This window comes from Trametes versicolor, assembly GCF_000271585.1.
Source record: "Trametes versicolor FP-101664 SS1 unplaced genomic scaffold TRAVEscaffold_3, whole genome shotgun sequence".
Classification (NCBI taxonomy): Eukaryota; Fungi; Basidiomycota; class Agaricomycetes; order Polyporales; family Polyporaceae; genus Trametes; species Trametes versicolor.
In genome coordinates this window covers 900081-922858 of record NW_007360323.1, presented here as the reverse complement: position 1 = coordinate 922858, position 22778 = coordinate 900081, and the positions used below count along the sequence as shown (strand labels likewise).

The 22778-nt window shown below is 58.9% G+C and overlaps 6 protein-coding genes across 6 annotated transcripts; 2 read left to right on the top strand and 4 right to left on the bottom strand.

Moving 5' to 3' along the window:
* Nucleotides 1-58: 58 nt before the first annotated feature.
* Nucleotides 59-2400, bottom strand: TRAVEDRAFT_162564 (WD40 repeat-like protein; the record flags this gene model as incomplete). Its single annotated transcript, XM_008037200.1, has 4 exons — nucleotides 59-676; nucleotides 735-1100; nucleotides 1153-1774; nucleotides 1824-2400. 4 exons carry the CDS (start codon nucleotides 2398-2400, stop codon nucleotides 280-282), a joined length of 1962 nt encoding a protein of 653 aa, XP_008035391.1. The 3' UTR covers nucleotides 59-279.
* Nucleotides 2401-5881: 3481 nt separating this feature from the next.
* On the top strand, nucleotides 5882-8006 carry TRAVEDRAFT_34916 (cytochrome P450; the record flags this gene model as incomplete). Its single annotated transcript, XM_008036714.1, has 11 exons — nucleotides 5882-5925; nucleotides 5947-6258; nucleotides 6321-6338; nucleotides 6398-6521; nucleotides 6581-6763; nucleotides 6822-6917; nucleotides 6970-7139; nucleotides 7194-7375; nucleotides 7435-7672; nucleotides 7730-7898; nucleotides 7950-8006. 11 exons carry the CDS (start codon nucleotides 5882-5884, stop codon nucleotides 8004-8006), a joined length of 1593 nt encoding a protein of 530 aa, XP_008034905.1.
* A 499-nt stretch (nucleotides 8007-8505) lies between these two features.
* TRAVEDRAFT_27018 (density-regulated protein DRP1) lies at nucleotides 8506-9668 on the top strand. The gene is made up of 7 exons (XM_008036596.1): nucleotides 8506-8689; nucleotides 8743-8850; nucleotides 8920-9041; nucleotides 9107-9115; nucleotides 9170-9239; nucleotides 9298-9577; nucleotides 9630-9668. The coding sequence occupies exons 1-6, from the start codon at nucleotides 8623-8625 to the stop codon at nucleotides 9513-9515; spliced, it is 594 nt and encodes a 197-aa protein (XP_008034787.1). The 5' UTR covers nucleotides 8506-8622; the 3' UTR covers nucleotides 9516-9577; nucleotides 9630-9668.
* Nucleotides 9669-9777: 109 nt separating this feature from the next.
* On the bottom strand, nucleotides 9778-11239 carry TRAVEDRAFT_44232 (uncharacterized protein; the record flags this gene model as incomplete). The annotated part of the gene is made up of 4 exons (XM_008036814.1): nucleotides 9778-9815; nucleotides 10536-10695; nucleotides 10754-10873; nucleotides 10928-11239. The coding sequence occupies 4 exons, from the start codon at nucleotides 11237-11239 to the stop codon at nucleotides 9778-9780; spliced, it is 630 nt and encodes a 209-aa protein (XP_008035005.1).
* A 4820-nt stretch (nucleotides 11240-16059) lies between these two features.
* Nucleotides 16060-18106, bottom strand: TRAVEDRAFT_115386 (MFS general substrate transporter; the record flags this gene model as incomplete). The annotated part of the gene is made up of 6 exons (XM_008037199.1): nucleotides 16060-16131; nucleotides 16191-16384; nucleotides 16446-16841; nucleotides 16896-17388; nucleotides 17440-17615; nucleotides 17671-18106. 6 exons carry the CDS (start codon nucleotides 18104-18106, stop codon nucleotides 16060-16062), a joined length of 1767 nt encoding a protein of 588 aa, XP_008035390.1.
* Nucleotides 18107-19474: 1368 nt separating this feature from the next.
* On the bottom strand, nucleotides 19475-22492 carry TRAVEDRAFT_34913 (uncharacterized protein; the record flags this gene model as incomplete). Its single annotated transcript, XM_008036713.1, has 3 exons — nucleotides 19475-19567; nucleotides 19722-21558; nucleotides 21606-22492. 3 exons carry the CDS (start codon nucleotides 22490-22492, stop codon nucleotides 19475-19477), a joined length of 2817 nt encoding a protein of 938 aa, XP_008034904.1.
* Nucleotides 22493-22778: the final 286 nt, after the last annotated feature.

Here is a 22778-nt window from a genome sequence, read left to right as displayed (position 1 = left end):
CAGGGAAAAGTTGTCGTATAAAACCTGCACGTCGTTACCGAACGTGTCTGCATCATGTCCGAGAACAGGTTGTGCCTCAGAGTGTCATCCAGAGGGAATGAGCATGTAGTACCATCACATACACAATATTACTTGAACAGGTGGTATACATCCACGAAAACATAACCAGCAATAGCGAGAACAGCGAGAATCCAGATAGCATCTCCAACTTGAATAATGTCCGACAATGCGAATGAATGTGCAAACGAACAAACTTGACCTGCACCGCGCCCAACCCTCTCAGGGCTTGAAGCTCCAGATCTCGACGACCATCTTGCCCGCCTTCTTGCTGAGCACCGCGCACGTCTCGCGCGTGTACGCGACCTTCCACACGCTCTCGCTCGGCTCGCACATGTCGCGCACGAAGCGGCACTGCGCGTCGCCCTGCGCGCCGCGCTCGAACTCGTACAGCCGCACGCGCCCGTCGTTCCCGCTCGTGACAAGGAAGCGCTCGTCGAGCTGCAGGCCCGACACGGAGCTGTCGTGCGCCGCGAGCCGCTGCACGGCGAGGAACGCGCTCCCCGTGAGCGAGAACGTGATCACGCGCCCGTCCGAGCCGCCCGTCGCGAGCATCGTCGGCGTGAGCTGGAGCTGGCAGACGAGTGCGGTGTGCCCTTGGAGTAGCGCGAGACACGCGCTGTGTATATACCGCCGTGAGTGAGGCTCTGATAAAGTTATGCTCTCCCTGTACTTACCCGTTCGAAGCGTCCCACACCCGGACGGTGGTGTCCAGTCCCCCGCTCGCGATGCGCTCGCCGTCGAACGCGACCGTGTAGATCTGGTGAAAGTGCCCGCGCAGGACGTGCAGACATGCGCCGGTGTCCACGTCCCATATGCGGCAGGTGCAGTCATAACTCCCGCTAACGATCCGGTTGCCGCACACGTCGAGACAGCGCACGCTCTGCGTGTGGCCCTCTAGCACGCGTAGAAGGCGCCCACGCTGCACGTCCCACACGCGTACGGTCCGATCGCGCGAGCCTGATACGGCGAGTGGTCGTCCATGCACCACCTTCAGGCAGCGGATCGTAGACGTGTGGCCGCGAAGGGTGTAGATGCAGTACCTGTGCGACATGCGTTAGCCAGCGATGGGCGTTACCTTTGGAATACACGCACCCCGTCTTCACGTCCCAAACACGGAGCTCCTTGTCGCATCCACCGCTCACTACGAGCGCGCTGGGCTGACCCCAGCCATCCGAAGCACCTCCGGGGTAGCTCGGCTTTCCGAAGCGCGGACGCTCCGCCTTGCCGCCCTCCGCGAAGGGATCGGGGACGCTCCTGGGCCGCAAGCGCACCTTGCTAATATTAGTGGACTTGTCCAGCCCAACAGCCGTGCGCAGCGCCAGCGGGAGCGCCTCGTCCTGCGGGTGGCTCGCCACGAGCGGGTCGCCCTCGCACGGATGCATGCACGGATCGCGGCCCACCGGCTGCCCACCCTCCGAAATGAGCGCGACCGCCCACACGCCGGAGTCGTGCCCGATGAGCGTGCGGCTGAGCACGCCCGTGCGCGCACTGAAGATGTGGATACGGCTGTTCGCGAGCCCGACGACGACCCACTGCGCGTCGATCGCCATCGACGTCGGGATCGCGGGATTCGCGAGTGGGCCCTGGTCCTGCCCTTGCTGCTGCGCCGTCGCTGGGGGCGCGAGTTGCCCGGGCATGTTGGGGTCCGGGGGCGGCGGGTGCAGCAGGGCGCGGTGTATGCGCAGGAGCTTGCCCTTCCCGAGCCAGTTCGACGCTGGCACGCGAGGTTAGGCGTGGGAGAGGGGCTGAATGGGGAGACGTACTTCGGATATATTCGTGGATGAAGAACTTGCGGTATGGGAAGTCGACGCTCTGTGGGCGGGGCGGCTGGAGTCCCCTTGGTGAGAATAGCGGGCTCCTGCGTGCCTCCGCTCCCGAGCCGCTCGGCAGGGGGTCGCTTGCTACTGGAGGAGCGCCATCGAGCAACTGCTCCCGGCGGTACGATTCCACCGCCTCTGCGTCTCGCGAGAAACCGTGACGTATTGCCATCGTCTTCCACAGGAATTCGTCCTTCAAAAGCTCATTCCAGTACCTGCTGACAAGTGCAGCACGAGCAAGCGTGCGGGGGTCATCGATAAAGCTCAGAATGTGAAGGGATACCTCGGGCGGGAGAGCTCGGAGGAAGTCGCGCTTGAGGAGTGGCGCGATGGTCGTAGAAAGAAACAAGAGCTCTGATGGTGTGCATTCCTGGATGAGGGCGTAGAGGTGCTGCCGTCGTGCGGCGGGGGTTAGGCCGGCGAAGGCGGAGATGTGTGTAAACGTCGCGAGGCTCGGGCTCGGGAATGAAGATTGTTGCGGGGGTGGCGATGGGGCGGGGGTGGGCGGCGGTATGATGGGCATGTACAGCGTGGTCGGAGGTGGTGAGGAAGCCATGATTGCGTTCAGTCAGAGAGTGGAGGGACTTTGTGAAAGTACAGTGGGTGTCGCCCGTAGCAATACCGCCGAGCTGTTCAGGGTGTGATAGATGAGATTCGGGACACCGCGGGGATGAATGGCGGAGGAACGGGGTCGAGTCTTGCGGTTACAAACGCCGAACGAGAGCGATTAATCAATGCAGCGAAGGCAGTTTATATGACTCAACGCACTTCTGGACGGTCTGAGTAGAGGGAAAGAAGCGGGAGTGAGCAAAGAGACACCAGTCTGAGTGGCAGCACACGGCATCGCACCTTTCGTCCAGTCTCCGTACCGCCCACGGTCGTTGTCAGACAGAGTTGTGTCCGGAGCTTTCCCTCGCGTCTGCGTGCTGTTCCCAACGACGCTCGATAGCGCACGATGCGTGGACGAGAGGCGGGTGCGAGGAGAGAAGAGGACGGAGGAGGCTCTGTTCGGAGTAGCAGCAGCCAAGTAGCAGCAGGCCTCGGGCTTAGACAATAGCTATATGCGGGTGTTTGGTTCTGCCGGACCGGGACGGCGATGACTTCTTCTGATCCCAAGTACTAGGCTTGTCGATATTTCCGCTGGCAAAAGTGGGACCACTGTCGGACAACCACGGAAGATGAGAGCAGGAGGGACGAGGCTTGGACGAGGCTTGAGAGGGTCAAGGTGCAAGAGCTGGCTGTTTTACGCCTGCCCCGGTTCGAACGCGTGCTCTCATGCACTTCGGATAGCCGGCCCGGTCAGCTTCGGAAACAGCCGTCCTTCAGGCGTCTATTGAGGTGCCTCTACGCGCCCACCGCGGCAGAAGATCGTCTTGCTCACTCTTGCCGCCATGCAGCTGCAGACCCTCAAAATATAATGGCGCATATATAACACTCTTCTCTGGGAGATCCTATGACCTCTGCGCCGCGCTGGAATATCATCCACGCAGATGGTCCGCGGAGTAACGCGGCTGCTGCAGCCTGCCCCGCCGCCGACTGGCACGAAGACGTTCCTCGGATCCATCTAGGCCTTTCGTACCCACGACAACTCTCTTCCCTTACCGGTCAATCGCAAACGCTTGGGACTTGCAGTATTCGCGACCTGACTCTCGGCAAGGGAGGAGATCGACAAGGTCGCTCGGGTCTTGAACGCCTGGGCTTACGCAACTTAGGCGGTAAACCTCTGAATCTCCGCCCTGGATGAAGGGGTAAAGTGAACCTTTTGCCTCGCGGTACGAATTCTAATGCTGTTCTTTCTTTCGATGCAGGCAGGCCGGCGCCGCGGCCTTAGATACCACGAAGCCCTCAGAAGGGGCAATACACTAGCTCGCATACGAGTTTTGGTATACGAGGTGCTCTCCTCGCGGGTATCCCAGGACTGTCGACCGACCCCTCCGAAGGAAACGACGACTACGTCTGGATGTGCGACTCCCCTAGGTCCTTTCCATATGGCCGACGTCCGACGCGTCCGGCCGCGCTTCCTTCGGGTCTCGTCCGTGAAGCCGCAATCCATAGCCGAGATGTGGGGTGCATGGGAGTGTGTACCCTGCGCCCTCCAAAAATTGCCGGTGTTCCAGCCACAGAAAGACATTCCGCCCCACCTAACATTGTTCACTAACTCAAGACATGCCTCCTTTGCGCCACGAAGTGCACAGCAACCCCGGCGACCTACCGCCTCCTCCTTACCCTTACGAAGATTGTCCCACCCCTGCATGCACTTACTCGTTTCAGCCCGACACCCTTCATATTTTCTCAAGTCGCGCTTGATGCATTCATCTTGTCGAGATCGACGATTTTCGTGGCCGCGCTGACACGGCAGTCGGCTTCGGTCGAGTCCCCCGACTCGTCCACGCCTGAATCGCGCTCCTGTTCCCCGCATCGCACGGCGCGGCGCTCGCGCGGCTGCACGTTCGGTGGCACCAGGTGTGGCTCCGACGTCGGCGTGGGGCGTATCTGTTTCATGTGTTCTGCTGCCGTGCAGTAGCAACCGTCATGGCTTGCATGTTCACCCAGACAATGACAATATCAATGGTGAGTAGTCCCTAGCCTCGTGGCGCGCGCGCTAGCGACGGCGTCTTGCCGTTCAGGCCGGGCGTCCAGGCGGGCTCCTACCTCGGCGGCTTCGCGGTACTGTGCGTCTGCATTTTGCACCGAAGCCGCCCCGTCGTGCCCTTCTTTCTTCCCGTCAGACTGCTGCAAACAGTAAGTTCAATCGAGTACGCGTCTCTGTGCCTCATGCCCAGTTATTTATCAAGGTGAGCATTCTCGCTGTTCTCGACGCAAGGCTCGGTGGCGGGCTGAGGCTTTATGACGTCGGCAGAGCTGTAGGACGCGCTCACGGGTGCGAGCAATTTAACCAAAGGACGGCCCCGCCACCGAGCCTGACGTCGAAAGGTGTCACTGGGCTCTTCCCGGTGCGCCGTTTGCCTAATGCGCTCCCGGGATTAGGGACCTCGAGGCGGCGATGGAACAACTAGATGAGCTCTCTGGCGGTATGCTGATGAGCTCAATAGCAAGCGGCGCATCATCAGCTCGAGGCTCATCGTCTCGCCCTTCCTTTGACGATTTGTTCGCAGAAGGCAAGCCGCGAGGCGGGCCGGAACAGCGCACCCCGGACTGCACCCATCGTACCATCGCGTTCAGGGCAAACAAAAAATCCGACGTGCAGCCGCCAGATACGCATGCGATGTGCTCCTCTTTAGCAGCACACAATTGACACCCACGGTGAGCGCGATCGGCTACCCGGTTCGCTCGAGCGGTCGCTGACGTCGCAGGAGACGGGGGCAGGGGTATCTCCGTATTCGCGGAGCCGCCGAGTGCGGGGACGCAGGCACGAGGACAATATGTTCTGTCGAGGGGGACAGAGACACAGGTGGGATCCGCCGCTGTTCGCAGGGAGCGCAGCAGCTGGCGGCGCTGGAACGCGGGACGAAGAACGGTGGGTGTTCTCGCCACGAGCGACAAGTCCGACTAGTCGGAGGCGACGGCGGTGGCACGCCTCGCCTGCCCGGTCACTCAAAATGGTTGGTCTCTTATTGATGCCCGGCTGCGATTGGGTCGTTCGTCTGTCAACACTACGGCTTCTTCCAGCGGAATGCGTCCCGATATGGGACGAGCACTGCCATTCCGGGCGTGCGGTGGCGGGGGTGAAGGAAGAGCGCGAGGGGACGGCGGCGGTCGACTCACGCTCTGCGCGTCGGGCAACCTCGTCTCCTTCACGCGCCGGAGTGTGAATGTCGACGGCCCGACATATATAATCCCATTCCTTCTCCCGTCTCCCCAACGCGTCCCCTTCCTCCCCTCTCCCACCCGACTCCTTCTTCCCCTCGCCGCGATCAGCAGGGTGCCCGCGTTTTCTCTCCGCTAACCAGCAGCGAAAGCCCGTTCCCCGTTCCACTCAAGATCATCGCATCCGCCAATCCTTCCTCGGCTCTCCTCTGCCCGTCACAACCGAACATACGAAAATGTCCTCCGCCGCGACCTCCTCCCTTCTCTCCGCGAACGTCTCGTTCCTCTCCGACTTCCTTAGCACCTCCTCCGTCGCCCTCCTCGCGCTATCCGCCTCCATCCTCTACCTCTGCGCCACCCTAGTCTACAACCTTCACTTCTCTCCTCTCGCCGCTATCCCCGGCCCCTGGTATGCCGCCGTCTCGGACATCTGGTTGACCTCCCACGTTGCCCGCCTGCAACAGTGCCAGACCGTGCAGGCACTCTTCGAGCGCTACGGTCCCGTCGTCCGCGTCGGCCCCAACAAGGTCCTGTTCTGCGACCTTACGACGGCCAGGAGTGTCTACTGTATCAACAAGTTCGACAAGAGCTCGTTCTACAAGGCGCTGCTAACGTTGGTTCCAACTTTAATTGTTCCGTGGAAATCGGTACTGACGTTCTTTCCCCACGACACAGGAATGATAACGACCATGCGTGAGTTTATTTTCCCCTTAGATCCGTAGTTTGCGGCTCATTCAAGCTTATGAATCTAGTATGACGTCGCTCGGAAACGCCGAGCACTCGGCACGCCGCAAGGCCTACGCCCCCCACTACAACCTACCCCACCTTACCCAGTTCCAGCCGGAAGTGAACGACTCCGTCGTCAAGGTGGTACAGGTCAGTGGCGTGTAGCTCTGTCCGCTAAAATGGTCCGCTGACCTAGATATGATTTGTAGATCCTCGAGAACAACAAGGGCCAGAAGTCGGTCGACACGCTAGACCTCTTCCGTCACCTTATGGTCGACATCATCTCTGTCTCTGTCTTCGGCTCTCGTCCCGGTGCCTTGGACAACTGGGCGATCGGCATCCAGGACCCTCTGTCCCAAGCGGTGTACGACTTCCCTACCAGGGGCATTGTGGTATGTATCGTTATTTGCACGTTGATCTTCCCATGAGCTCACATTGCCCCGATTGCAGCGGAGTGCTATTCCCACTTGGGCATGGAGCGTTGTCTCCCGCATTCCCAACGAGACCTGGCGCCGTATCTGCAACTCGGACAAGACCATGGCCGAGGTATGTGGGGCACTTATTCACCTAACCGATAAATGTTGACGAACATTTGCAGTTCGTCCGTGGCCGTCTCGACGACAGCAGGGCGAAGATGCACGCTGCCCCCGTTATCGGCGAGAAGGAGCTCAAGACTCCTCTGATCCAGCGCATGATCCAGCACCGCGCTTCAGGTACTCCTGACGACACTCTGGTCCAGAACATCGTCTCCGAGTGCATGGGCCACCTGTAAGCGCTTCCGCATACAACCGCATCACCATGGACTCATGATGAATAATTTAGCGTCGCCGGTTGCGACACATCGTCTACAACTCTTTCGTACCTCTTCTGGGAACTCTCTCGCCGGAACGACATCATGCGCAAGCTACAGGCTGAGCTCGACGAGTACATGCCTGATCGCAAGGCAGTGCCCGACTTTGCTACTCTGTGCAAGCTGCCGTACCTGAATGCCTTCGTCAAGGAAGGTGCGAATGTCTTTCCCAGCCCTTAATGAAGCATACGTCTGATGTAATTGCGGTCATAGGGCTCAGGATTTACGGTGCTGCCCCCTCCGTTCTCGAGCGCGTCGTTCCCTCCACGTCCTCGGCAGTCGACGACTCGTTTGACATGATGGGCTACGCCCTGCCCGCCGGCACTGTTGTTGGAACCCAGGCATGGAGCATGCACCGCGACACAGAGATCTTCCCCAGCCCCGAGACCTTCCTTCCGGAAAGGTGGCTCTCTGTAGAGGGCGTTAGCGGCGAGGAGGAAAGATTGTCCAGGTGAGGAAGACCTTCACCTTTGGTTCTTTCAAATCCACTCACAGCTCGTCCACACAGAATGTCGCAATACCTTATGCCCTTCGGTATTGGAACTCGCGCTTGCGGTGGCCAAAACCTTGCGCACATGGTCTTGCGCGTCGCTATCGCCGCGATGGCGGTAAACTTCGACATCACCGCCAAGCTTACTGAGACGAACGAGCACACTATGGAGATCAAGGACGCATTCGTCAGTACTCCTTCAATTTCCATTTGCACGTTCGCTAAACTGTACCGACAGGTCCTGCACCCTATCACGAAGGAGTGCAAGCTTGTCTTCACTCCCAGACCCTATTAGGCTCCGACATCTTGACCCATCTCGTACCAAACTTCTTGGATTGTCGTGACGCCTTTACATTATAAGCTCCTAATCCGCCGCTCCTTGAAAGTTATCCTAACACTCACATAATCGCTCTCCTTACTCGCTCTGCAGTGTCTTGCTATCCTGTCCTAGCACTTGGTTACGCACGTCTCATTGTCGTCCGAACTGGCCTGTGACTCCCAGCCGGCTGGACCTTATTGTCGCACCCGCCGTATATATAGTAGTGGAGGTAGCGCCTTGTGATACATCATCCCGGAGGTTATAATCGAGAGAAGTAGCACATTATAGCCACGCAGCAGGAGGACTAGTATACAAATGCCATCGCGTAACTGGCAGTCGTTCCAGACTTTTGAGTTTGCCCCAACTTGAAAGCTTTCAGCGGGGGCGCCGCGGCGTTCTCGGCGCGTTAGTCTGCACGCTCCTGAAGATAAGATAAGATCGACTAAAGTGGCAAGTACTCCACTACGATCGCGATCTGCTCTACCGTCCGTCAGTGCAGAGAGTTGAAGACACCAGCCGGACTTCTAACCCTTTCACCCACGCCATCACCAGACGACCCTGCACCGCAGGCCACCTCTAACGACAAACTAAGATGGCCAGCACAGAGGGACCCGCAGGGCCAGAGCCCACAGCACCCCAAGAAGTGCTCTACTGCCAAGGTGACCCGCCCCCCGGTCCTCCACGATTCGCGCCGATCTCACACAGCCCACAGTATGCTCGTTCCCAGTCGAGTACTGCGAGTTCGGCTCCAGCCTGACGCGCTGCAAAGAATGGCTGCAGAAGGAGGACCAGGCGCTGTACGACCGGTTCTACTCGGAGGGTGCGTACCTCGCTTAGATCTTAACGGCAGGAAAGTGTTAATGGCAAGTGGGGTGGGCTCGCATAATAGAGGCGCTGCAGGCAAAGATTGGGACGTTGAGTCTGGAGGCGCAGACGAAGCTGGAAAAGGATACGGCGAAGAAGGAGGCGAAGGCGGAGGCGAAGGCGGAGACTGCGCTCAAGAAGAAGATGGTGCGTGTTCTGCCTACCCATCGTCATATGCGTTTATTGAACTGTGTGTGTTGTGCGCGTGATAGGCATCACAAGTACGTAACCCTCGGCAGGCCCGGTAGGTGCGGGACTGACCCTCGGACCCGTAGGTAACGATCAAGCGGATAGAGCGCAACAAGCGCAAGCACGTCACCGCCATCCACGGGCTCGAGAACTTCGGTGCGCCCTACCCCTATGCACCCCGCTCGCACCCGCTGACTAGTACGGCCTACGGCAGACGTCGACCTGAAGAAGGCGGCGAAGTTCTTCGCGCAGAAGTTCGCGACGGGCGCGTCGGTGACGAAGAACCCGCAGGGGCTGGACGAGATCGTCGTGCAGGGCGACGTGAGCGGGGAGATCGTGGAGATGATCGAGGACGGCGTCGGGCTGCTGAAGGGCGTGCCGAAGGACAACGTCGTCGAGGTTGAGGAGAAGAGCAAGAAGAAGGGCGAGTGAGCGGTCGGGGATGGTGCGAGGGGTGTACGAGTGGCTGGGACGACACATCAATGTAACATATGGTGAGTATCCCCTTACATGGTTGGAGTCCCTTCGATCTCATTCCGTCGGCAGTACCCTACGTACCGCATCTCAAAGAGTTCAAACCAAGGCATCACTTGACCTTGCGGGCATTTGGCGTTCCTGAGGGCTCAGGCTCAAGTTTAAAAGGTACGCCGTAGTGTCCTTCGTGCTCACCTCGCTGTCCTCTGGAAGCCGACATCTACTTCGATCGCTCCTCTACATCAACCGCGTTCACAGCTGAAAAGCTGTTCGTTCGCACAAATCCTGCAGCCTTCCGACGATGACACTGGGGATAACCACCTAGTCAGTGCGAAGCACCGTCGTCCCGTAAAATTCGTGGACATCTTTTGGCCAATATACCTCATCGGGTCTGAACGGTAAAAAGGTCAGGTTTTGAGTGTTCTACATCGAGGCCTGGTACGTATTGCGCGCAACGCGTGTATTGTGTCTCGGGGCATCTACAGTGGAGTGCAGGCTTAGGAATTGGCAAGCCACACCGCAGACACTGTTGTACTTCTGCGAACCGCAGCAATTACTTGGATGAGATGCGGAACAGCAACATCACGAATGTCTTGACAGGCGACAGACTGGGTGGTGAACAGAGCGGAATGCGATAGGATTAACGAAACGTAACTACAGAGGACAGGAGAAGATGCGAAGACAAAGCGACAGAACGACAACAACGCTGCCCGGGGAAGAAACGACAGGATGCGGTAGGGATACAGGAGTGTGGGGAGACAGGAGCGATGCGTATGACGATACAGTGGTGGGCGAGCGCAGATGGGAGATGAAGTAGACGAGACTAGGAGGGGGAAGGGGACAGTATACGGGACGGTAGAGTATGCATAAATAGAGAAATAACCTAGGGGCACAGCCCGCCTCGCGTCCGCGCGGCGTCGAGAGTGGTGGGAGCGGGGGAGGGGAGAGAGGGAGGTGCTGCACGCCGCGCCCGCTAACCCATGAGGATCTGGATGTCCGCCTGGAAGACTCCACGATCGTGCAGGTGCACGTTGCTTATGGAGCGAAGAACGAAGTGCATGTGGGAGTAGTTCCGGCCTATCTCCCACGTCGTGCCGTTCTCGTTGCGTGTGCCCGCGTAGGTCGCCTTTCGCGCAGCCTGTGTGGTGAGCCGGAATGAGCGCTGGAGAAGAAACGCGGTCACGTGATGCACGCACATCGAAAAACCGTTCGTAGGCCTTCGCGACCTGTTGCGCCAGGTAGGCGCGAGTGACCGGACGGTTGTTCACGCAGATTTCCAGCGGGAAAGTGTTCTGAACGTGTCCGTACCCTGGCCACTGCGATGCGTATTCAGCTTCCGCGGAGGTATCGATGCGGTACATAGCACGTACATAGATGACCAAGTTGACAGAATTCTGTCCGAGGTTGAGCAATTCCGGGATAAACTGGTCCCCCATCCAGTGCAATTTCCCGTTCTTAGCGTCTCCAAATGAGACGCCGGGAGTCCCCCTACCAGAGTCGAAGTGTATGGTGATACGTGGAGGTTCGACTGGCCGGGGGCTGTTGCCCGGCCGCGGGCTTGACTTGTCGTGCTTTATGGGCACATTTATATACCTGGGGGTACCCATGGCACCCTCTAGAGAGGACCATCGCGACGTGTTGATGTGCAATGGGTGCAGAGGGCGTTGGATGGGGTAGTTCATGTCGGAAAGCGTGGTTGGAGAGGGATATGAGGACGAGGATGCAGAAGTGAGCACTGAAGGATGAGATGGACGGACAGCGTTCACGTACGGGGGCATATATACTCGTCTTCCCCCCCTCCCAGTTTCCCAGTTCGTCCACACACGCGTGCAGGTCGCGTCGGCTAAGTCGCAAAAGCCACAAAGGCCGCAATAGGTTGCGAAGGCGCGACGAAGGTCAAAGCGGGTGATGGCGCGCAGGGCCAAGCGTCGACAATAGCACAGGCGGTGCAAAACGCGGGCCAGCAAAGGGGACGGCGCATGGACTGGCAGTCGGAGTTGGGGCACGCCATGAAAAGGAGACGGGGCGGACGCAAAAGGAGGAGGGAGGACAATCGGCGGACGCGCTTTGACTGCCTTTTGCGGGCTTGGACCGACGTCACCCGCCCCTCGTCACCCGAGGCCCAAGCGTAGCCTCATGGTCGACATGAGGCGGGGGTGGGTTCGCGGGAAGGAATGGAGGCGAGATAACGCACCGTTTGTTCGACAGTAACGCGCGAAAGTCTAGTTGCGGTGCCTGAGTTGGTCACTGCAGCTGAGGATCTACTAAGACCTGCAGAACGACGCGGAGATACGCGAGGATACCGTCCGCCTTTGGCATAAGACAAAGCAAGAAACCTGCTCGAGTCGGGGAATCAATGGGAGATGTGCTGCAGCCGGGGCAGTGCTTCCTATACGGCGAGTATTGAAGATACCGGGAGGTCAATGGTTGCCAGGCACAAGCTCCGAGGTCAAAGCCGCGCAGCCAAGGAATAAGCGTGGTGGAGGGAGAGGCTGTCCTGCCTCGAGTTCATCGCGGTGTTGAATAGAGCGTCGAACTTGTTAGGCGCCCATCACTCCCCGACTCTCCCGGCAGTCCGGCCCGGACTGTGGCCTGACCACGTGACTAATTCCGATATCGTTAGGCGCCCATTTGTGCCCTCCTCGAACTTCCCGCGTCCACTCTGGCAAGAACTCTGTGCTACAGTCCTAATTTCTTGGTCCTATCCACCGCTTTGACTGTTGCTGCACTATGGCTTCTGATACACGCATCTTGAAGATACCTAGGACCAGTTGGATTACGAGAACCTCTTATTAGCCACATGGCACGCATCAACTTGGTTCACAACTTTCGGGCCTGTGTAGTGCTACTGACCGCGCAGGCGCGATCCTTGGTCATGAATACTGCATGTAAGTAATATCCTCGCATCCTCACGACAGGTTATGCTTCCGGAGGAACATGAGGACTCGCCCCCTTCTCTCGCTCTCGGTGAAGCATGGAGCCCTACCAGCTGACCAGCCTGAGCACTCTTGTACACTGCAACGGTCGAGACTGATCTATCTGTGGACGCGAAGCACTTCTCTGCATCCGGTTAGTCATGAGCGCGGGAGGGTACCGCAGCACTATGCAGAGCTGCCGATGCTGCGGTACCCTCCAGGAGCGTATATATACCAGGATGTCTGCTTGCATGTCCCTCATAGTCTCCATACATGTCTGCACTGTCCCGGGTGTCCCATATACAACTGCTAAGCTGCATTAAGCAGCTTGGGCAGTTGTATCTGCGACATCCGCTTCCGTCCGCTCTCTCTCTTCTGTCGCTGGCGCCTTCACGTTGACCACGGTTTGTCGGATCCCTACGTGAGTCGGCTGTCGGCCAGGCGCTCCCCGGACGCTGATACCTGGATGCATTCAGACTATCACACGTTGTTTGAGCCTTCGGGGTGGCGGGCGGGGTAAATCAGAACCTGTCTCGTAGCTATCAGAGGAACCCATTGTACGAAGCCGGGCTTTCCAATACCGATCCATAAAATGATGCATCGCTGCCTTCAAGTGGAGGCATTGGCACAGGTAGCGATGAGCAAATAGTACCGTCTGGAGCCATGGTCCAGTGTTCTTCACGGCACGGCGATTGACTTGCTCACATTTCGATATCACGCATGTCTCAGGTTGCATTCATCCAACCCGAGGCTGAGTCCTCGATCACTTCGGGCCCTCAGGAAGCACTAGATCACGAACTACGTCGCTCCAAACCTTCTCATGCCATGAACATGACAAGCGTGCCAAACCATCTCACGCACTAGGTTTTCTTCTACGCCAACCCAGCTCCCGGCGCAGCGCGGCAGCATTTCGCGCACAAAAGTCACTCAAACTCTAGCCCGCCCGGAGACCATGGGGTCTACCGCAGCTCGTGCGTTCAACGACGACAGTTTCTTCTATGCGTACTGCGGCACCTCTTGGTGGGAGTGCACTGGCTCAATAGGGGATCGTTACTCTTCGACAAGGTCATTCGCTAGGTTCAGAACCCGAGATATGCTGCACCAGGGCACAACGTTTGCCTGTTTACTCGCTAACTCACTCCTACTGCAGCCACAAAGTTTGCCTCCATGGTCGCTGCGGTAGCTCCATGTGAACGCTTGCTAACCACCGTGCTTCCATCGAGCGTTCCCACAGCGCTGCAGTGGTCTACGGACCGATAACCAAGGGCACTGCGGTGCCTTCACCTCGAGCCTCGAGTGCTGCGGTACCCGCTGCACCTCTATAAAACTAGGTAGGCTCAGTATCGAGTACCTCAATACCAACTCTCAATTCTCCCCTTGCTCTTCAACACCATGCTCGGATCCTCTCTCTCCGGTGGCCCTGTCTAGGGCTGCGCTTGTTGCCGTGGGAGCCCGGTAAGACTTTCCTCGAGACGTGTGTGGCTATCTGTTCTCTAGCTTTCAGCTGACACAGCCTATGTCTTGCAGTGCGCCGCGCCTGAACGGACGCGGTTGACCTCGACAGCCTCCTCCGAGCGCAGCCCCCTGGAATCGGTGTGTTTTCCGGCGTACGATCTCTCGTCGGAACAATGCTGACTGACGAATGACATGACTTGATGTAATCGTTTCTTGCTCCCTATTTCTCCAGAACTATGCGCGAGTAGTACGGTGTTCAACGTATAGAAAAACCAGATATATGATCAGTTGCGTTCGAGTAGTAGTGACGTTTGAATGACTCAGGCTGCGCGCGGTTGGCTTTGGCTGATCTCTGCTTTGCGTGGTGGAACTTTGTACTCGTGGCCTGGTGCAGTTGAAAATAGCACATACAGCCATACCCCGCCAAAGCCCCCATAAATTATGTCCCACCATTTTCGGAGACGCGTCGCGTGTTTACGTCCCGTGACCGCGTATCACTGGCAGAAATGTCCGACATCCTGTTGGCTTTCACGTCCTTCCAAACAATCCGACGCGATTATTACCCTGGGTCCTTGCATGTACATCTTGCGAAGATCCTCGCGGGCTTCTCATGGACGCACAGGCAGGCGCACACAGAGGCCTAGCCCTTCCAGTACTACCGGTCGGCCACCAATGTAGCCTCCTTGTCCGGGCGAAGCTATCGGTGCACCACGAATGCGCGGTCCTACATGCTCTAGAACTCTCCATATAACGCAAATTCTGGTGTAGAAGGATCACTTGGCCTGCCGCAGCACGTCTATACCAGTCGCACCCGCTCACCTGCTCACAACGCGACCCCACGCCCTGCTTCTATACACGCTGCGGTAGCCCATCGTGACCGCCGCGCTCCGCTGCTGAACAGAGAAGTCCAGTTCTTCCCCACCACACCGTGGTACTCGTGCCCAGCAGCGCACCTTCGCGAAGGTGCTGCAGGTACTGCGGTACCGTCCGCGGACACATAAAAGCAGCGCGGTGCTTTCAACGAATCTCCAATTCCAACTCACACTTTCCACCCCCTCTCCGCTTTCTCCTCGCCCTCCTTCTCCCGGCCGCACCGACGCTCGCGCCGCGTCTCCGCGGTGCGCCGCCCATCGCCCAGCTCCGGTATGTTTTCTTTGCACCCTACGGATCGTGCATTTCGCGACAAGGAGCTTCTGTCGCTGATACTTCGTTTTCCCAGTGCGGTGTTCGCGTCCAACCGCAGCGCGGAGGCACTATGCTGAGCGAACGCCGCACCGCGGTAAGTTTGTACAGCCCATGCGATGTATCATGTTTACCTCGAACTGGCGATAAACTCTTCCGTGCGCTGTCCCTTGCGCTGCTCTGCTTTTATGTCGGTCGTGTCGGCTTGATAGAACGGCGCGGGTGTTCTCGATGTAGCCATATAACGCAGAAAACCCAGATATAAACTTGTCGTCGTCGTGTTGCATGACCAGGAGGAGCTTGTTTAAGGATGTCGCAATACACGCGCGAGCGGTAAGATGCGCTGTAGCCAACTGGCCTCGTAAGTGACGCGTAGGCGGCTGGAAGTTAGAGGAATCTACGTACGCGTAAGTTATGCGACGTCACTTCACGACAAGCATAGGTGGTGTGCTTATTGCCCGTCATAACATAGAGAGGTCAAATTCTCGCGCACACGGATAACGAATAAGATGCGAAATGATGCGTGAATTCGAAGCGCTGCATCGGCAATAGACTATACTACAGGAGGGTCAGGAGGGTCCAGAGGGATACAGTGGACAGGCGTTGCGGGAGTGCGCGTACGTAGAGGAAAGTAGGCAGAAACAGGCGAGAAGACCAATAGGTGAGGTGTGGCTGTAGTAATGGTAGCGGCACGACGCGGGAATAAGTTAGAACAACGAGCGTTCTGTTCTATGGTCTATGGGGATGGACGCGATGGATGAGACGGAAAGCGAGCAGAGCGCCAGGATGTGCGATGTGAGAGGAGGAGAGGAAATGTGGTATGGGGAGAGAGATATTTTGGATGCATCGTGGGGTGGGGGACCAGACCGAAGACCTCTACGATCATTGCAGGAAAACCGGAGCAAGAGATATGAGAGGGAAGGGGAGAGCCGATAAGAAGGATAGTGTGATTACGCGGCCGCACGCTTTGAACGCGAACGGATCGCACGCCCGTAACGATAGAACAAGAACGGAATGGGAATCTGCGAGGAGACGGAGTCAGCATCATCAAACATATAAGTTTGGCGCGCAGAGAACGTACCATAGCAGCAGAGATAAAGGCCCAAGTGGACGCCGCCCAACCGTTGCCCAGGTTGTGGTACATGGCGGTGATGAACAGGGGCATGGCAGCACCGGAGCCGGAACGGATGACGGTCTTCGCAGCAAGTGCAGACGCGACGTAGCCAGGGAACGCGTCGATCAGGTACGCGTTGGCTGAGAAGTAGATGATGACCACTGCGGACAAGTACAAATTAGTCACCGCACGACACACACACAGGTATGCAGAGATACTTACTTCCAAAGCCGAAGGGAACACCAGAGGCGACGGGGCCGACCCAGTTGCCGCCACCAGGCAGGACAGCCGGGGGACTCGTCCAGCCGAAGATGAACAGCGAGACGGGGACGAACCAGCACCCGATCATCATGCCGGGGAGACGGTCCTCGGGGTCGGCGCGCCCGCCCTTCTCAGCAGCGCGGCGGAGATAGTCGCGCTCGATGCGGGGAGTGACGCAGATCGCAAGAGCAACGCCGATGAGGACAGAGCAGAATGTGAGGCCAACCATGCCGTCGTTCCAGCCGTAGTACTCGCCGAAGACGACGGGGTACGAGAAGAAGAAGGCGTAGAGGAGGCCGTAGATGAGGGCGATGTACAGGCTCATGAGGAGCAGGATGGGCTCGGTCACGATCATTTCTGTGGGCTCGGGTCAGGACACGGCGGAGAAGAATGAGATGAGGAAGTACGCACGGAATGGCCGGAGGAGGGTCTCGACGATAATTTGGGAGAGCGACGCACGGAACAACTCCTGCTCTGTGGTGATAGTCATATCGCCCGTCGTCTCACGCAACATTTGCGCACGCTTCCGAAGGAGCGTGGGAGCGAAGGTCTCCGGGATCGTGAACGTGAATGCCGTCACGACACCCGCGAAGATCATGTTGACCCAGATGATCCACCTCCAGCCGACAGTCTCGCCGACGAAGCCACCGACGATGGGACCGAGGACGGGACCACCGTAGGGCGCGGCGGCGAACAGAGCGATCGCCATACCACGCTCGTTGTTGTCCCAGACGTCGGAGATGGTACCGCCAGCGAGGGTGAGGGGCGCAGACGCGAAGATACCGCAGAAGAACCGACAGATTAGGAGCGTCTGGATGTTGGGTGCGAGGGCGCAGGGGATGTTGAAGATGACGTAGATGAAACTGGGAATCATCCAGATTGGTCGCCGGCCGTAGAGCTCGCTCTGGAATATATTGTAAGCAAACAGGAGGATGCTGAGAGAAAAGATGCTCACGAGAGGTGACCAGGCGAGAGGACCAATACCGAACCCGACGACCATGAGCGAAACGCTCAACGCCGTCACGACTTCGCCAACATGGAACTCTGACTCGATGTCCTTGAAGTCGCCCGTGATGACCGCACTCGCAAACGCGACCTGGACGACGGCGATGGCACAAATAGCGGTAATGTCTACGGAGGAGATGTTAGCTGAGAAACGATAGAGACGAGCCGCAAAAATACGCACACCACCGGTACGCGTTCGACCAGTTACGAGGATCCTCGGGATCGGATTCTTTCCATGTTACCAACTTCATCTGCTTGAGCTCGCGTGCCTTCTCCGGGTCCGCGAGCGCTTGGGGCATACGGTAGACATGGGAGGGTACAGGCCGCAGCGCGAGGTCCGCGGCCATGAAACCGCTCTCTGATACGGCACGGTACTCATCGGTGAAGCCACCACGGCTGGTATCGGTGGTGGCGAAAGGGAAGGACAGGTCGGGGCGGTTGTCATTGTGCGACTCGTGTGTCCGCGTCCTCGTCAGAGTGAGGTCGCGGTTGCCCTGGGTGCTGTCGGTGAAGGTGATGTGGCCCGGACGCTCCTCCGCGTGCTTCTCATGTTTGTGATGGGAAACATGGTGAGCGTCGTCCGGGACGGCGATTGTGGATGTTTCGCTGTGCGGCATAGATGGGGAGGCCATTAGGGTCGTAAGCGGAAAGGAGGAAGGGGGAGGGGGCGGAGCGGAAAAGGGAATGGGTGTGATTCCGACGCGATGCCATGAGTGGGGTTATATACGTTGGAGGTCGGGGTCGGACGGATGGCGGAGAGAAACGTTTATTGGTGCATTCCGGACCACTAGTAGTTCTGGCCGTTTCGTGTCGGGTAGACGCCGGGATTGGGCGAGGCTGGCAAAGATCGCCCGCTGCGCCGCCGGATTGCCACGACCGCGCGGGTGTCACGGTTGAAACCTCCCTGAAATGGGCGGAGACCGAGGGTCGATGTCCGTACGAGCTCCGAAGGGCATGCCTGGGTAGGCCAGATTCCGCCTGGTTCCGCGTTTTCGTCTGGGCGAGTCAGGTCAGCGCAAGGGCCTTTCTAGCCAAACTTTGACCGCCATGGCGATATATCATGGAACAAAAGCCTAGGGTTCGTCCATTCAGCTCCATGCAGAACCTCTCAGAAGTATTCGAAGGGCTTGGGAGGAGGGGTCCGGCGGAGAGCTGTGCCAATTCTTTCCGTCGAGGGGACGCCCGTCAAGCGCCCGCAAGATCGACGCGGGCGATTTTGGGGAAGCCCACACAGCCCTCCGCATATGGTAAGTATCTTTGAGCCGTCGACTCCTGGACAATATTCCAACCCATCGAACCACCTTGCCGCTTCACCTCCCAGTGTGACAATTCCAAGCACTACAACTCCCTTCATGGGATCTCCCTACAAAATATGTCGCCAGCTTTTCAATCTCGTGTAGATCCGGAAGCACTCGATAATTCGTCCTTTGTCTTCACGCCACGGCCATTTCACGGAATGTCTCTATCATGATGGTGCCAGGCAGCTCAAGGAACGTTGGCATCCTCGGATGTCACACATCCATGTGTTACCTGCATACCGAGGTCCGAGTAAACCCTATCGTCTTCGGGATTGCTGCAAATGAGCTCCAGGCCTCCGGAGGAGCAGTCTTCCGCCACTGGATGCTGTGCAGCCCGAGAGCACGCTTGAGACGCGGAATGTGCTTCCGCCGCCCACGGTCCGACAGTTGTGGCTACCAAACATTCGCTTAGCAGCCACGTTTCCATGCGTCGCGGCTTCTATTTGTACTGTCCGAATATCTCGCGATCGGTGTACGTACATTCTACAGCGCGCTTGGCAGGGTGCGCAGCAAGAAGCCCTGGAGAAGAAACCGGATATATATATTCGATGCACCCACCAAATAGTCCTACACGCCGCACGCTCGGTGTCGCACCTATATCGCCGACACGCTCTATGTTCCTACGCATACAACCGTCCGAACAAGCCCGCAGCCTCCCATCCCGCACAGAGTTAACCAAGAATCGCGTTACGGCTTGAACGCGTTCCACGCCTCGTTCAGGGTCCCGAAGACGCCGTTCGCAATCATGCGCTGCTCGACCGTCGTGTTGCGCACGTTGAGCTGCATCAAACGCAATCTCATCAGCCATGCCATCTTCCCGCTCCCTCTCGCCGCACGGAGCGCGCGCAAACGGGTGGGTCGCGCTAAGCTCGCGACGACGCCCTAAACCCAAATCCCGACGCAAAACCGAAGCAGAGGCACCGGAACCACGCACCTTATCGGGATGCACTTTCGCGATCGCCTTCGTGTACCTGATCTTCACCTGCGACGGCGACACGAGCTCGTGAATGCCCACTTTCTGCCACCCAAGCTCGGGCCACAGCACAGTGTCGAGGCTCGCGATGAGCGCGCGCAGGTTCGTCTCCTTGCCTGCTTTCCATGCGCCGAGCCGCCCCTCTACTGCGTCCTTGAGGTCGTGGCGTGCCTGTTCTTCCGCCTCCTGCGCTTCGTTTGCCTCCTTCAGACGGTTCACGGCTTCTGAGGGGGGCGACGGCCCACGCGCCGCCGGCTTCGGCTTGGGTTTCGGTGCCACCCGTGGCTTCGCAGCACCGACACTAGGACGGGATACAGGCGCAGACGCAGTCGACACGCCCGTCTCGACGTCCGTCTTGAGCATGCGCCGGCAGCGCCCAATTCCCCGCACCGCCTCCGCGCGCACCTTGCCCGCGAAGTCCGCGCCGGCGATGGACTCCCAGTCCTGGCGCGCAGAATCCCACTTCTCCTTGCCCTCGTACGCCTCCGCACGGCGCCACCATGCCTTGACGAGCCCATCCGCGAGGTCGACGCCCGCGCCGTCTTCCACCCGCGTAATCTTCTCCTCGCGCGCGGGATGGTACGCCGCACCGATGAGCTCAATCACTGTGGTGCTATCCTCGATCGCGCCGCCGTGGTCCCCGGTCTTGATACGCGTGAGGGCGCGATTATTGTAGAGAGGGACGAGGAGCAGGTGTGATTGCGGCAGGGCGCTGATAGCTGCGGAGTACAGGCTCTCCGCTTCCGCGTACTGGCCGAGCTTGAACTTCTCCGTCCCTGCTGCCTTCTTCTGCGCTGATTGGGTGATAGCAGCCTGTGATGCGGACACGGTACGCCGCTGCACGAGTGCGACAGGGGACGGAGCGCGAGCGGGAGAGGGTGACGGCTTCTGGACAGGCGTGGCAGGAGCGGAGGAAGCGGCGGCATCGGCAGCCGGAGCACGAGCAGGGCCCTTGCGCCGAAATGGCGATACATAGACTGCAGGGGGATCGTCTGAGAACAGGTTGCCGACCTTGAGACGCGAGGCAGGGCTCTCCGCAGAAGGTTGTTCTCGTGTGCGAGGCGGAGCTTGCGCCTGCTTTGCTTGCGGTCGCTTGGGTAGTGGTGAGATCTCGTCATCATCGTCCTTGAAGCCACTGTCATGCACAACAGGAGATACATGACCCTCGTCCTCCGCATCCTGCATCCACTTCGGTTTCCCATTCCGCCGCGCACCATCCCCAGGGGACTGCCTTGACGGGCCGGCCGCAGCAGCACCAGCTACGCGTTCTTCATAGACTCGCTGCGCTCGCTCCTTGCCCTCTTTCCAGAACGCATTGGCGCGGTTTAAGAGGTTGATGCCCACTTCGCTCGCCTGCGCGAGTAGCTTGTCTGCCTGCTCCTGCAACTTCTGCTGGCTATCTGCCGAGGCGTCGCCCTCTCGCGGTGGACGCTCGCGTACGGACCGCTGTGCCTGGGGCGAGGGACGTGCCGCGGTACGCGGTGCCTGGCGCGCGGGCGGTGCCTCCTCATCCGATTCGTAGTACCGATCGTGCCCAGCTTCCCGCTGGGGCCGCCTCCGTGCCTCTTGTTGCTGCTCAGGAGCGGGAGAAGAGGAGCCGGCGCCGTTTGAGAGCAGGGTCTCTAACGCGGCTTGCACGTCCAGACCGGTGTCCGTTGCCGCGAGCGCAACGCGTGCCTGTTGTATCGAGAACCCCATCTCGACGATTTGACCCAGGACGTGGGGCGGTGGCGACACCGCGCGAGACCGCTGCCCAGATGGCGGCAGTCGGGGAGAAGGCGTGTTGCGGGCGGACTGTCTCTGCGGCAGACATCAATCCGGGAGCTGCGTCCGTCCGCACCGCACGCACTTACCGCTGCCAACTTCTCCACTGGTTTGCTCAGGTCTCCAAGGATATCATCTTCATCGCTAGACTGGCCACCTAGCAGACCATCCTCCCGGTTCCCGAAGTCGAAGTCCCCTAGTGTGTCGGATCTTGGAGGCGCGGGGGAAGATGATTGACGGGACGCAGCAGGCGCACTGAAGTCGTCGAAGCCGAGAAGATCATCAAACCCGGAAGCGGCGGGCCCCTTGCGCTTCCCCGCGGGGGCAGGCGCAGGCGCAGGCTGAGAAGAGAATTCTCCAAAGCCCCAGTCGTCGTCGGCCTGGGGAGCAGACTGGGTGACTTTGATAGGTGGGGAGGTAGAGGTAGAGGAGGATGTAAAGGCACCGAATCCTAGATCATCAAGCGGGTCATGGCTGGTCGTGGATGATTGAGTGTTTGCTGTAGCGGAGCTGCCTCCTAACGCGTCCAATCCGGCCCAAGCATGTGCAGCCTGCGGGGGGTTGGATGTTTGCTGCTGCGCGCGCTCCCGTCGCTCCTTCTCCGCGAGTGCTGCGCGCTGAGCGATCGTCAGGTTCGCACCGTTCGCGGACTGCGTAGATGAGAAGCCGGAGAGGAGGCCGCTGAACGCGTCGCTGCCCCCCAACGCGGTACCCGTGCTGGCGGCCTTTTGAATCGGCTTTGCGGGGCCATTCGACCCGAGCGCGGGAGTATGCGCGGGGGTTACAGACCGCGAACCGACGTTCGAGGACGAACCTGCGGCGGCGAGCATAGAGAACACATCGTTTTGAGGCCTTCGTGCAGCAGCTGGCGCAGGCGACGCGGATGCTAGAGAACCAAGTTTGCGAGGAGGCTCGGCTGGCTTGGCCACCCCAGTCGAGTTCCAGAGATCAGAGAAAGCGTCGGACATGGCCTCTGCTGCGATGGGGTAGGCCTGCTACCGATCCTGGTTGTGACGCACTATCGGTGCTAGCGTTGAGGTCGCGCGCAGGCAGAACGGAGCGTTCGGGAGGCGCAAGGGCTGAGCTGGTTGCCGTGACAGAGGGGGGGAGATAGAGACCGCGAGTCAGGAACCTCAATCGCGCGAGCGGCAGGGGAGAGCAGCGGACGTGGTGATTCCCGCCGTTAGCGGCCAGTTACCCGATTAGGGTCTGGACCGCTTCCCCGATGAGCGCCTATTCGTCCCGAGCCGTGGG

What these genes read in the sequence shown, in the direction of transcription:
- TRAVEDRAFT_27018 (XM_008036596.1), top strand. Translation starts at nt 8,623, where the DNA reads ATGGCCAGCACAGAGGGACCCGCAGGGCCAGAGCCCACAGCACCCCAA. An exon ending in CGACCGGTTCTACTCGGAGG is followed by an intron (nt 8,851 to 8,919) that starts GTGCGTACCTCG and finishes CTCGCATAATAG; the next exon opens with AGGCGCTGCAGGCAAAGATT. An exon ending in CCACGGGCTCGAGAACTTCG is followed by an intron (nt 9,240 to 9,297) that starts GTGCGCCCTACC and finishes GGCCTACGGCAG; the next exon opens with ACGTCGACCTGAAGAAGGCG.